Source organism: Siniperca chuatsi, linkage group LG24, assembly GCF_020085105.1.
Source record: "Siniperca chuatsi isolate FFG_IHB_CAS linkage group LG24, ASM2008510v1, whole genome shotgun sequence".
NCBI classification, from domain to species: Eukaryota; Metazoa; Chordata; class Actinopteri; order Centrarchiformes; family Sinipercidae; genus Siniperca; species Siniperca chuatsi.
In genome coordinates, this window is record NC_058065.1 from 16,053,395 (window position 1) to 16,067,342 (window position 13,948).

At 41.7% G+C, this 13,948-nt stretch overlaps 1 protein-coding gene across 4 annotated transcripts in view; it reads left to right on the forward strand.

The window, feature by feature from the left end:
* LOC122872133 (heat shock transcription factor 2 binding protein) overlaps window positions 1–13,948 on the forward strand; it is a 36,718-nt gene extending 22,770 nt beyond the window's left edge. For all 4 annotated transcript variants that reach the window (XM_044187927.1, XM_044187929.1, XM_044187930.1 and 1 more), the window contains 3 exons: window positions 6,577–6,680; window positions 12,211–12,410; window positions 13,595–13,948. In XM_044187927.1, the coding sequence (XP_044043862.1) occupies window positions 6,577–6,680; window positions 12,211–12,410; window positions 13,595–13,612 (322 nt within the window). In that variant the 3' untranslated portion in view covers window positions 13,613–13,948. The remainder of the gene's footprint in view (window positions 1–6,576; window positions 6,681–12,210; window positions 12,411–13,594) is intronic.

The following is a 13,948-nucleotide window of genomic DNA, read 5'->3' on the forward strand; positions in this document are numbered from 1 at the left end:
AAAACATCCGTTTAAAGGTTATATTGATAACATTTTTATGTAGACGAATATGTTTTTTTTTAAATCCACAGAGCTTTTAGAAAGGTGCAGAATAAAAGTATCACTTTTTCTAAAAACAAAAATTGAGTTTGTTTAGCTCTGTGTGAGATGTCTGAAGTTTGATTCCTATTTCTAACAAGGCTTGTGAGCCAATAGTATAACAATGTTGGTATCACGTGGTATAGTTGCCAGTTAGTGTGGAGAAAACGGACACTGACGTTAGCACATATTAGCTAACTTAGCTTAATTGTCCGAACAACAATAACCCAGAAAATTACAGTTCTGCATATTTAAACAAAATGAACAACAACTACCGACAGCCATAGTCCTTAAAGCCTTAACTAATGTGTTGTCACCGGTTAGATCAGAAAAATAACAGCGTCAATACCTGAGGTTATCATTAGTGATGGTTGCGTCCAGTTACCTAACGTTATAGTTCCCTCAAACAATGTAATGTTATAACGAAGACGCAGATTAACTTGATTGACCAGTCAAGACTGGGCCACTTATGAAAAGACGGTCACTCTTCTTTAAGAACAGAATGGATGTAGGATCCCAATATATTACCCATGTGTCATGTCGAAGGTAAATTAAAGTTCAGAACTACTGTAAATCTGTTCATTATAGTGTTTAGACCCTAAACGTGACTTTTATTGAGGGTCAGTTAGCAGTCTAAAATTAGCCCTATTATGAGACACGCTGAGGTACTAGTGGCTAGCTAACCATGTAACCAGCTGCTTTGAACAGAACAGTTACTGTTACATACACAGACAGGCAGGGGACACCGAGATGGACCAGAATTTTCTTTATTGAATGATAGCCCGAGATAGAGGATATGGAGAGAGGGAAGTCTGTAGGAGGGAGATCACTGGAGGCAGACGGGGAGATCACTGGAGGCAGTCAAGGGAAACGCTGGAGACAAGGGAAATAGGTAAGATACGGAGTGACATAGAGAGTCCTAGATTCAAACGAGGTGAGTGGTGTGCTTTTGTACTGGCTGTGATTGGAGCTAATGGGGAGCAGGAGCGTATTTGGGAGCAGGTGTGGGTGATTACAGGCTGGTGAGGCCTGGCATATCTGTGACAGTACCCCCCTCCACGGCCTACCCCCGAGGGCCTGTTGGAATGCCTGTGGTGCAGGCAGGAGGTCACCGGAGGCCGGCGGCGAAGACCAAGGCTGGGACCTTCTGGAGATTTGCTGTCAGGACAGGGAGCCGGCGATGGGACGTCGGGGCTAGAAACTGGCGGCTGGGAGTCAGGGCTGGTAACTGGCGGCTGGGCCTCGGGACTGGAAACAGGTGGCTGGGCCTCGGGGCTGGAGACCGGCGTCTGGACAGCGGGGCTGGAAGTGGGGAGCTGCTGCCATCCCGCAGGAAGTGATGGCTGCTGCTATCCAGCAGGGACTGGAGGAGGCTGCTGCGACCCAGCAGGGACTGGAGGGCTGGGTGACCAATTGGTGACCGGCGGGCCAAACTCCCTCCTGAGGAGTGTTAAGAACCGGCCCAAAGAGTTGAGGACTGCCTCGTCTCGCGCCCATAGGGATCCCGCCCAGCTCATTGCCGGGCCGACTAGCCAGAGAACTACGAAGGTTACCTTACACCGTTCATTCGGGTACTGGGATGGATACAGGTGGAAGACCAGTTAGCACCTTACCAGAAACTCCTCGCACTCCCCCACTGACCCTGAGAAGGTCCCCGGCTGCGCCATCTTGCTAGCTGCCAGAAGTGGTGAAGGGTGGTTGAGGAGGTACCACTGGACCAGACTCTCCAGGTCCAGGAAGGGGCCATCGGGACAACAGCCTGTCATCCTTGCGGTATAGGTCCGACCTTCTGTTACATACACAGACAGGCAGGGGACACCGAGATGGACCAAAATGTTCTTTATTGAATGACAACCTGAGAAAGAGGATATGGAGAGAGGGAAGTCTGTAGGAGGGAGATCACTGGAGGCAGACGGTGAGATCACTGGAGGCACGCGGGGAGAGCACTGGAGGTAGACGGGGAGATCATTGGACGCAGACAAGGGAAACGCTGGAGACAAAGGAAACGCTGGAGACACGGGAAACGCAGGAGACAAGGGAAACGCTGTAGACAAGGGAAATAGGTAAAATACGGAGTGACATAGAGAGTCCTAGATTCAAACGAGGTCGGACACTGACTGAGGTGAGTGGTGTGCTTTTGTACTGGCTGTGATTGGAGCTAATGGGGAGCAGGAGTGTAATTCGGAGCAGGTGTGGGTGATTACAGGCTGGTGGGGCCTGGCATATCTGTGACAGTTACAGTACCCACGTTAATATCTGAAAATACTGACATGATCATACAGTCGTCCTTTCTCCCTGTAGCCATAGTTGCTGCGTGGAGCTCAGCTGTGTTCTATAATCCGCGATGAGATTTGTTTTAAGCAAGAAAACACTTCGACTAATGTTAGGTTAACACTACATGCAACTTTTACAGTAGCTGTTTGTCTAATGTTGAGCACTGTGGGTTTTCATCCCTACAATGTACTGTACTGTACTCTTTGATTTGATTAAAATGTAAATATTTATCTAATGTCTTATAGTGTAAGGATGATTGAAATGTAATTTTACAGTAAGTGTTGCAATATAGGGCCCCTATAATTATTAAATGATGGGGGAAAAAGGGTTACCTAAAGCTAGCTAGCCATATTCTAAGGTTACCGAAAATAACGTTTCATGAAACACCACCGCACAAAGTAACCTAAATCTATATGTAATTTATAGCTATATGTTGCAAAATTAATTCATTACTTTATCACAAAAGATTCATCACTTGATATGACTGAGTCTGGGTAGGGGGAGGGCGTCATCTAGTGGCTGGATGTTGTCACTGTTATCAATAGCACCTTTAGAAACTGTCATGCAACTTGTGCAGTACAGTCCAAGTCTCAGTTATCTAGTTGTGTGCTCAATACTTCCAAGAGACCTTGCTAATGAAATCATTTCTGGCGGAAATCCCTGAAAACAAACTGGTACTACACAAGCCTGCATGCGGCTGAGAGCAACAACCGCGTGTCTGTAGTGTAGTCCCGTTTAAACAGTTTGGCCTATTAAATAGGCTAATAATTTGTTTATAAATATGTGTTAGTTAATTCTCATAACGTTATGTATGCATATTTCAGTTGTCCTTAGTGTAGGCTACTTGTTGCATTGCTCCTTGGGAGTTCTTTGTACTGCTCTGTTGATTGAACGAACTAGTAAGTAAAAGCTTGTTGTTGACAGAATAAGAAACCAACAAGATTGACTTTTTGTGGTTCTTTTTTTACGTCATACTTTACAGTCACACAGCATAGCCTAGGTTACGCTTCCACCTGGTGGACATCCCAATACACTACAAAGCAGTCACACTGACCTATAATACTGCTATACCAGCTGCTATAACAAAACAAAAAACGCTGATATGTCTCATAGATGATAGGCAATCGTTATCGCCGGCAAAAAACGTGATTGGGGATCCCTACCATAAACATACACACAAATACCGGGATATAGAACTCCATTTGGTTTGTTTTACTCACACTGCTGTATCCTTTAGCCTCAGCTGGAATTGGAATCCATTTTTTAACAGAACACAACTACTGACTATGTTCACTTTTTTCTAACCGCATCATTGTTCGGCTGCACATCAGTACATACAGCAGTAAGTAAATACATCACTTCAGTCTGTTGCTGGTTCAAGCTGTTACGTTCAGTTCAGTATAGAACTAACTAGACCTGACACGATAACTACTTTTGTTGAACTATATATTGTCCCAGAAATAAGGCATCTATATGGGACAGGACTTTAATTCCTTTTGCACAAAACTCTTGCTAATCAAAGGAGGGGAAATACTATCAAATTTATTTAAACCAGTATGAATATTAAATCATTCACTTGATCTAGCTCAGAGATAGGCCAACCTGATGCACAGAGAGAGAGAGAGACAGAACCCTGTATCAAAATATCGGAAGCCTACCTTAGAAAGGATGAAAGCCAAAGGTTACCGTAGTTATTTCAACCTTTATTTGCACTTAGAGAAAGGTCGGGACACTTTTATTTTATAGCCAGCAAGGTAACGAATACAAGCATACCCAACAACAAGGTGCAGGAAGAAGAAAAATATTGTTTGTCAGTTAAAGTGCGGTCTTTGTTTGATGAAAGAAGTTCCCAGACAGTGAGCAATGGACATGACAATATTCACAACTTGGATGAATTTTTATGAAAAAACGTTTTGATTCTTGTGATCAGTGGATCTAAAGGAATATAAATGATCGAAGAATGGACACATGCGGGATGTATCGCAGGTGGTGATGAGACTGCATACAGGGCTGTGGTGAGTAACTTTGTCTCATGGTGTGAGCGGAACCATCTGCAGCTCAGTGCGACAAAGTCTAAGAAACTGGTGGCAGATCTATGAAGGGCCAAGGCACCAGTGACCCCAGGTTTCCAACCAGGAGGGCCAGTGTGGACATTGTACAGGATTAGAAGTACCTGGGAGTACACATGAATAATAAACTGGACTAGGCTAAGAACACTCAAGCTTTTTACAGGAAGGGCCAGAGCCGCCTCTATTTTCTGAGGAGGCTGAGGTCAACATCTGCTGGACAATGCTGAGGATGTTTTATGAGTCTGTGGTGGCCAGTGCTGTCCTGTATGCTGTTGCATGCTGGGGCAGCAGGTTGAGGGTAGCGGACGCTAACAGACTCAACAAACTGATCCGTAAGGCCAGTGACATTGTGGGGGTGGAGCTGCCTGTGGCCATCAAACTCTTTAACTCCTCCCTCTAAGTGTTAGTCTATATGACCCTAAGTCACTATACTGGACATTGGATCATTAACATCACTGTAATACTTGAAATAATTGTGCAATATTCTCTGTTTAATAATCCCGTGCAATATACTCTGTTTTCAGTTTAATTTATTGATATTTATTAATACTTCTATTACTGCTGTGCAATATCCACTGTCTCATAATCATCTTAATAAGCTACACTTAACTTGACAGTACTCATTATTGCACGAAAGAGTTTCCCCTCAGGGATCAATAAAGTATTTCTGATTCTGATTCTGATTTGGAATTTGGTCGACCGCTTCAAAGGGTCAACACTTTCTTTTGTCTCTCTTGTTTACCATGCTGGTAAATCTGAATAAATTATACTTTGGTGCTCATGGTTTCCGTAAAATTTACTAAAGATTGAATTGTGGAGAATCTAACCGATCTAACAATGTGTAGCATGTCCATATTGACAAAAGTTTAAACATTTATATTTGTATGTGCAATCTAAGCAGCTTAGAACAGCTCAAGCGTGTGGCCGGGTGGGCTTTACGAGGTTTTATACATTCAAAGAACTTCTATAAAAATCAGACCTGGCGTCTAATTGAGATCTGCATTTATTTGTCAAAACGTGTAGCCACAAAAAGGGATCAGCGTATAATTGGGGCTCTGCTTTTAATTAAACGTACATGAGGTCATGTGACCGACAGCCGCATGAAAAAACGCTCAGGTGCTGCAGCAAAGTCTTATAATGGTAGGAACAACCCTGCTGTTTATTATGGTATTATGTTGGCTAAAATGTTGGTGACATTCTTATGTAAAGAAACACACATGTAAACACAACGGGCAATATCTAGGTCATGTCCATATATCGTACGATAAGTCGATAACGTAATTATCGTGACAGGCCTAGAATTAGACTATAGCACTGTACATGAGGTTGATAGCTCAGCAGCCAACTATTTGCAACAGAGTTATCACATTATGATTGTTTCTGTTGCTTCAGCAGTCTTAATAAACTTTTAACGAGGAAGTAATGTACTATGAATCACGTCTTATCTGACAACGGTGCTTTCAGGCACCAGTGAGGAGCTCCACTGCTAAAAGCTACTGGTTCTGTCATTAACAATGGTGATTCAGTATAGTCAGAATTTCAGAATCAGAATCAGAAATACTTTATTGATCCCCGAGGGGAAACTCTTTTGTTACAGCACCCCACTATCACGTCAGTGCACACAGGAATAGAAGTACTAAGCAAAAAATATAATACACTATAATACAGGTCAGATAAATTAAGTACCAAGTGGGTATAAATATAAAATAAAAATTTAGTGTTAAAGATTTGTTTGTACATGTCCTGGACACCTCTGGCCAATATGGAGAGGAGGAATGATCACAGTGACCAATAACTCTCTCAGTGTTCATAATACAAAAGTGTTGATAGACTGTAAAGAAATCTGAACCTATACTTCAATGAATGGCCTGACCTCTTAAAGTTAAAACATCATAGTTGTAATTCCAAGTGTTCTAAACAAAAGCTCATATATCCAGAATAAAGAAACATGATCACTTAATGAACTACACAGAGTAGACCAGCCACCATATGTGTGCACATCCACCACTTAGTGGTTATTAAAAGCTCATGAATGCACTTATACATTCAGCCAGGCACGTTAGTATCTAGATGTGGGCAGTAGGTGTCAGTGATGTACTTCTGCAGTACACAGTTATGTTTTAGTAAAACTCTCTATGCTGGTGTTTTGCTGCAGGTTGATGCTGATGGCTCTGTATAATGTCAGCATTAGTGTTAAAGGACTGAAGTACATCACTGAGAACCCAGGACTCCTGCCTCTCATCTGGACCCTGCTGGACGGTAAGGAGACCACCAGTCTCATGCACAACACCTCAACTCTTGTACAAACTTGAAGACACATGCACATACAGTAAATGTTACATAGTTACGTACAACATAATTAGGCTTCCTACCTCCAAAATACAGGGACCAGATTCCCTAAGCCTATCGAAGGTTAACTGTAGATTAACTGTCTATTCATAAACAGTATGAGCACCATTGATAAGAATGCTGAAAAGCTGATATGTACAGTTGTGGTCAAACGTGTATATACAGTGGTGTGCAAAAGTGTTTGCCCCCTTCCTGATTTCTAATTTTTTTGCATGTTTGTCACACTTAAATGTTTTAGATCATCAAACAAATATAAATATTAGTCAAAGATAACACAAGTAAACACAAAATGCAGTTTTTAAATGAAGGTTGTTATTATTAAGGGAAAACAAAATCCAAACCTACATGGCCCTGTGTGAAAAAGTGATTGCCCCCTACACCTAATAACTGGTTGGGCCACCCTTAGCAGCAACAACTGCAATCAAACGTAACTTGCAATGAATCCTCCCAAGGACTCGCAACATTTTTAAACACTCTGTCATTGAAGAAACAGTTAGTACCATCACAGTATCAGTGGCTATGCTCCATTTGGCCGTGTCTGTGTGCATTGTCTTATGTAGTTACAAATGGAGCAGAAACCACACCCAACCGGCAGGTCCGGTTTTGGAGTGCACTCATCATATATCTCTAAGCTTGACTCAAAGCAATATCAGTAGTACATTACAAACTAATATTGTGTACATAGGGAATTATGAAGAGCTATCTCAAAAGCAACAAATACATTGAAAATACATCATTCTGGAGTCTCTTGAATCACCACATTGACTTTACCTATTTTATATTATTTTTCTCTACACTCACTGTTGTTAATGCTGTTATTATTGTGATTATTATTGTTGTTATTATAGCTTATTATCATTTTGATTACTGTATCTCTGTCATTTGTTTTAATCATGCTCTTTAACCTCTCACTTTCATTTTCTTTTTCATTATTATAATGCAGTGTAGGGGTGTAGTAGTCGTAGTGTAGTGTTTGTAATTTGGGCAAAATTGTTAATATATTTACTTGCGTATTTGTAATCACTTCAGTGAAGCGCACTAATTATTTAACGTTTAATTGTATAGGGACAAATATGTAGCATAAACCAATGCCACACATCACAGCATTTATGCCTGAGCTAATTTACAATGCCCGTCCCTAGATGGGCCTTTAAAATACATAAAACTCAACAACAAATACACAATAGACAGTACAAATTACAAACTCAACAATAAATACGTACATTTAAAACACAAAACTTAGAACTCAACAAGAAAATACAGACAGAACAATACAAGACACAAACTAATACAATAAAGCACCATACAACAAGAAGCACTACAAGACTACATGACTGATCCCTTTTCAAAAACTGTTTTAGTTTGAGTTTAAAATTATCCCAGTCAGGATCTAGTTTGAATTCTGTAGGTAAGGAATCCCACATTTTGTTCCCCGTAGGAGAAAAATGCTCCACGTGTTACTGAGCCTAAAGCTCTGAATGGAACCACAAGGTCACTTAGCACCCGTGAAGCCTGGTTATGTAGGCATTTATAGATGAGTTTAAGATTTAATAAAATGATCAACACTTAACATATTTAATTTCTTAAGAATATGGCAATGATGTGATCTTATCCGCTTCCTATCCAAAATTTTAATTACTCGATGAATAAGAATATCATGATTTAATGTGTCAAATGCCATTTTAAGCTCCAGAAAGACTGCCCGACTACTTCACCTTTATTACATGATGATTTAAGCTGTTCTATAAGAAAGCTATTAGCAGTCTCTGTGGAATAATACAGACAGAAGCCAAACTGTAATAGATAATTATAATTGTAGATAATTATTTGATTCTACATACTTTATTAACTAGTGAGCTACAACTTTTTCTAGAACTTTAGAAAATACTGGTAGGATACTAATTGGCCTATGGTTGCATGCCTGATCAACTGCTACAGATTAAAAAAAAAATGGTATCACTCTTGCTAGCTTCCATTTACTGGGGAAACTCCTACTGGTAATGTACAGGTTGAGATGAGTAAGAGGTTTACCAAAATGTTTTTGTGTTTAAAAAAGGCAGTATCCAGGTGAAAACGATCTTTTGGCATGGCATGTTCATCTATTACTGCAAGGACTTCAGTCAGATTTGTTTATTGTACTGTAAACAACCATATTTTGACAAACTGTAATTCTAATAGTTTTGGAAATATATCCAAACATAAATAGTGGTTGCGCTTGCAGATTTGCATATCATAGAGAATGGGACTATTGGCCTTGGCGGAGGTCTACGCTCTTCGAGTTTGTGAAGGGAGGAGACACCTGCTTAGAAGGAATACAGGCGAGATGATAGATAGATATGTAAACAAAATCTGTAGGTGCTAGCAGGCATGAATGGTAAATGGACTGTACTTATATAGTGCCTTTCTAATCTTTCTGACTACTCAAAGCATTGCAACTACATATCACATTCACATACCAATGACAGAACTGCTCATCAAAGTAACTAATCATTCACACTTGGGGTTCAGTGTCTTGCCCAAGGACACTTGTGGGCTGGGGATCGAACCGCCGACCTTCCAATGGGTGGATGACCCGCTCTACCACTAAGCCACAGTCGCAGAGCCAGAACTGTGGTGCTGCGATCTAACTGGGGAAGGAGGCGGTTGCAATCCAGCAGGGAGTTCAGGGGTGTGCTGCGATCCAGCGGCGATTAGAAATGGCTGCTGGGATCCAACCGGGACAGGAGGCGGCTGCCATCCAACTGGGAAAGGAGGCGGCTGCTATCCAGCGGTGCTTGGAGATCTGTGGTGCTGCTGCGATCCAGCCGGGGCAGGAGGCGGTTGCAATCCAGCGGCGACAGGAGATCTGTGGGGCTGCTGCGATCCAACCGGGGAAGGAGGCTGCTGCGATCCAACAGAGAGTCTAGGGGGCGATGACCGCCTCGGCACAGGAACTGGAGGCCGCCACTGGGCTGCCAACTGAGAACCAGGCCGGACTGCTGACGGCTCTGGTGCGCTAGGCAGCGATGGCCAGGCGGGTGCCCAGGTACAGGTTTGGCGCTGGGACCGGCTCAGGACAGGCAGATTGCAGGCTAACGTAACCAAGCCTGACTGATAAAGGGTTAGTAGGCAGGGAGTCAGGCTGGTTTCTAGCAGGCATGGAGTCAGGCTGAGGACTGGGAGCAGTCAAAAAGTCCTTGACCCACTCAAGAACAGAGTCCCTCAGCCAGGGCTTGGAGGACACTGCAAAATGTGCACTAGCTATGGCTGTCTGCCTGGACTGCTCACTGCTGGCTGTCCTCCAACACTCCCGCAAGCTCCAAAGGTCCAAGACTGGTTCATTCAGCTCGTCTTACATGGTGTCTGCTGGGTCCATTTTCATGGTTGGGTCGTTCTGTTGTAGTGCACAGTCTAAGGACCCAAATGCAGAACACAGGAAAGGGGGAAACTGGATAGTAGTTGTGACAGTTGATTATAATACTGAAAGCAATGACAGGTTTATATGCGCTCTTCCAGAGCGGGCGAGGCTGGTGGTAACCAGTAACGACGTTTGTAGTCACAGTCCGTGGAGAGCTGACTAGACTCAGAGGACGGAGACGATAGGTGCAAGTTCTGGCTTGGCTTGTATAACGTGGCAGGCAGAACAGGAGAGGCAGCTGGCATGTGTAGCGGGGCAGGCAGAACAGGGAGGCAGCTTTGCAAACAAGGGAGAGAACACGGAGGCTGCGACCACCGGCAGGGAACGACCAGGGCAAGGACCCGACAATGAACAAAGGAAAAACCTAGGACTAAATACACTGAGGTAAGGGAGACAACGAGACACAGGTGCAAACAATCAAGGTGGGGCCAACACTCTAAACTGGAGGGAAAGCAAACAAAGACAGGAATTAAACCCACAAGACACACAAGGAGAGGAGAACACTACAAAATAAAACAGGAAACAGGACAAAACCTCAAACTATGACATCTGGGGTGGGGCAGCATTACCCAAGATCACCTTGTTGCAGCATCTGAGTAGGTGGGGACAGAGCACTCATCAGCAAAACTTTATCCACATCCAATTTTGTCACTTGAGTTACATTACATCCTATTTATTTGATGCTTTTATCCAAAGTGACTTACAATAAGTGCATTCAACCACTGGAACACCCACAAATTGCAAGAATCATGCAAGTACCGTAAAACTTTAAACTTTAATTAAACGCAGAGTCCCTTTTACTTGCAGTGTGTGGCTACATGTTTTGACAAATAAACGCAGGTCTCAATTTGATGCGGGGTCTGGTTTTTATAGAAGTTCTGTGGATGTTTAAAACCTTTTAAAGCCCACCGGGTCACCTGCTTGAGCTAGTTCTAAGCTGATTAGATCACGCATACATGCATAAATGTTTAAACTCTTGTCAATGCGGACATGCTACACATCATTAGATTCTCCACAATTCAGTCGTTCAGTTCAGTTTACGGAAACCATGAGCACCAAATAATAGTATAATTCATTCAGATTTACCAGCATGATAAACAAGAGAGACGGAATATAAGTGGTGACTCCCTACCTTTGAAGCTGTCATAAAGTCAGAATATGTGTCCATTCCTCGATTATTTACCGTATTTCCCATCTTTGCTGAGCAAGAGTTTTGTGCAAAAGGAATTAAAGGTCTGTATTAAAGGTCTGTCCCATACAGACGCCTGTCCCAAATATAGGCAGGTTGAGTTCAGTGATTGAAGCAAATAAAAGTCTTGGCTATTATTTGAAATTTTACGGTACATCAACTTCGTCAAATATGCTTAACTTCTTCAAGTGCTACATTTAGAAACAATAAGAGTTGTTGAAGACGAATCCCAACCTGGATTTAAACCCTGCTCAACCAGTCTCCAAGCAGTGACCTTAACTGCTACTCTATGCACTTGTTATTTCAACATGTCTAAATTTCCTCAATTATAATTTTCCAAGAACAATAAACATACAGCCAGTTACCTTTGACTTTATAAAATGACACCATACATCTGGTTTAGCTGAAGTTCAGCTGAACCTGGGCTCATTTTCACACAGCAATCAGGCCCAATTCAGCAGCTGCATTTTAAACCTCTGCAAGTTCCAATTTTGCTGAACCCCCTAAACTGCCAGCTAATCAGATGCTAAGTGACACAGCAAATGTGACTACAGCTCTGTACAATACAACTCAACAATACTACCTTGATTACTTATATTACTTATATATATTACTTTATTTCATGTATCTATTTCATTGTCAATTTTGTTCTATAAACTAATATTGTTAATCGCATTATTTTTGTTAATTTCATTCCTTTCATTCATTGTCTATCATACTTGTAATTGTGCTTTGGCAACACATGTCAAATGTCATGCCAGTAAAGCCTAAAGAATTTAATTGAATGTCCCTGCAAAAAATCAGTGTCTAGGTGTCAGCCTCCACACAACCTCTGATCTCTGTTTGTCTGACAGATGGAGACTGGGAGGTGTGTCTCCACTCTCTGCGTCTCCTGCAGTCATTGTTGTTGGAGGAGGAGGTTCTTCTCCTGTTGGGCTCCTCTCTGCTGGATCCAGACCTCCAGGCTCGTGTCAGCTGGCTCACCTCCAGTGTGCAGCCCAGCCTGAGACTGGCTGCCCAGCAGACCCTGGAAGACCTGCAGGCCCTCCAACAGGTACCATAATCACAACATATGTTAAACCCTTGTAGCTCCTCTAAGCCATAAATCAAAGAAATGAACTGCTTTTTGAGATTAGTGTCTTACATTTACTTAGTATGCAACATTTTTCTTAGGACAGTAGGTTTGTTTACCGCAGTTGTTAAAATACCTTGACAGACAGTGGCCAAACTATGTTTCAACATGTGTAACTATCTTTAAACAAGAAGGAGAGCTTAATTTTTCTTCACCTCTACATGTTGTATTTTGGTGCATTATCAGTCCTTCTGTAGGCAATTGCCAGTAACCTGTGCAGCTGCTTGGGGGGGCATCTGTTAGTCCTCCACATTGTTTAATTCACAAAAAACTGCATTACGAATTGAGTATCAGTTTGAATATTACATATGTTGTATGTTGTTGTCACTGGTAGTAAAACCAGTAAAATCAGTCGTACTGATAGCACTCCAGGTACTGTATTGGCTATAATTGTTAATTTTGATGTATCTGATTCACGGAGCACCTGCATTGATGTTGCAAACTTGAGAACCACCAAATGACAGTTGATATGAATTTTCCTCCAAATAGTTCAATTACCTTCAGAATTTGTAAAAGAACATCTCCCCCTTTTCCCTCTCTCAAAAAGCAAGAATATGTGAATATGTAAATATTGTACATTTCAAAAGTTAAACTACTGAACACAAGATGTCTCCTACTTCACTAAAAAGTCCATTCTGAATGTTTGTGACCTGGAGGCTTCAAGTTTCCACATCACACTTGAGTAAGTTGCTTATTCGAACAAACTAGTCATGATGTCACAAAACCTGCTGCTACGTCCAGGTGTTAAACTGAGATTTAATGTGAGCACAGAGAAACTTTCCCCCTTCAGCAAATGTGAAAACAAACTCTGCACATACATCATTCTGCACACTGAAGCTCAAACATCCAAGTGAAGGAACAATAAGCTAAACACATTTTTGAGTTGAGGGGGACTTTAGTGAAAAATACTATTTTGAAAAGACTGCAAAGACACTTGTGTTTACTTAGGGCTTATTACTTTCACTCTTTTTTTTATTGGACAATGTATCAGTTTATTTTGAATATTGTAAATGTGAAAACTGTGGAGGTGTAATTAAAAATAATGAATTATTAAGTGTTTCCTAGACCATATGGAAGAGATGAAGTTTGTGTTTGTGTGTTTCCAGGGTCGGGGCAGCCTCTGATGTGGATTCAGTATCTTCAGTCCAGTCCTCCTCCTGTGTTAACTTCCCTTCATGTCACATTAGATCTGTCTGTGTTTGTGCTGTTACTAGCATGTGTAAAGTGAGTAGAAAATGTAGAGATAAAAGTTTTCATCAGTTAAACCTATATATTAAAGTAAAAGGAACAGCCTTTTATATCAAAACTTTTATAACTTTTTTTACTTGCACTGTTGAGCCTTTAGATCTGTTCATATGATTGTGTCTTAATTGGTTTGTTACTTACTTAATGAATATGATAATACAGGTTTGTACAAGACACATTAAAGATGGTTGATGGTTGATGTTTGCACACTTTCA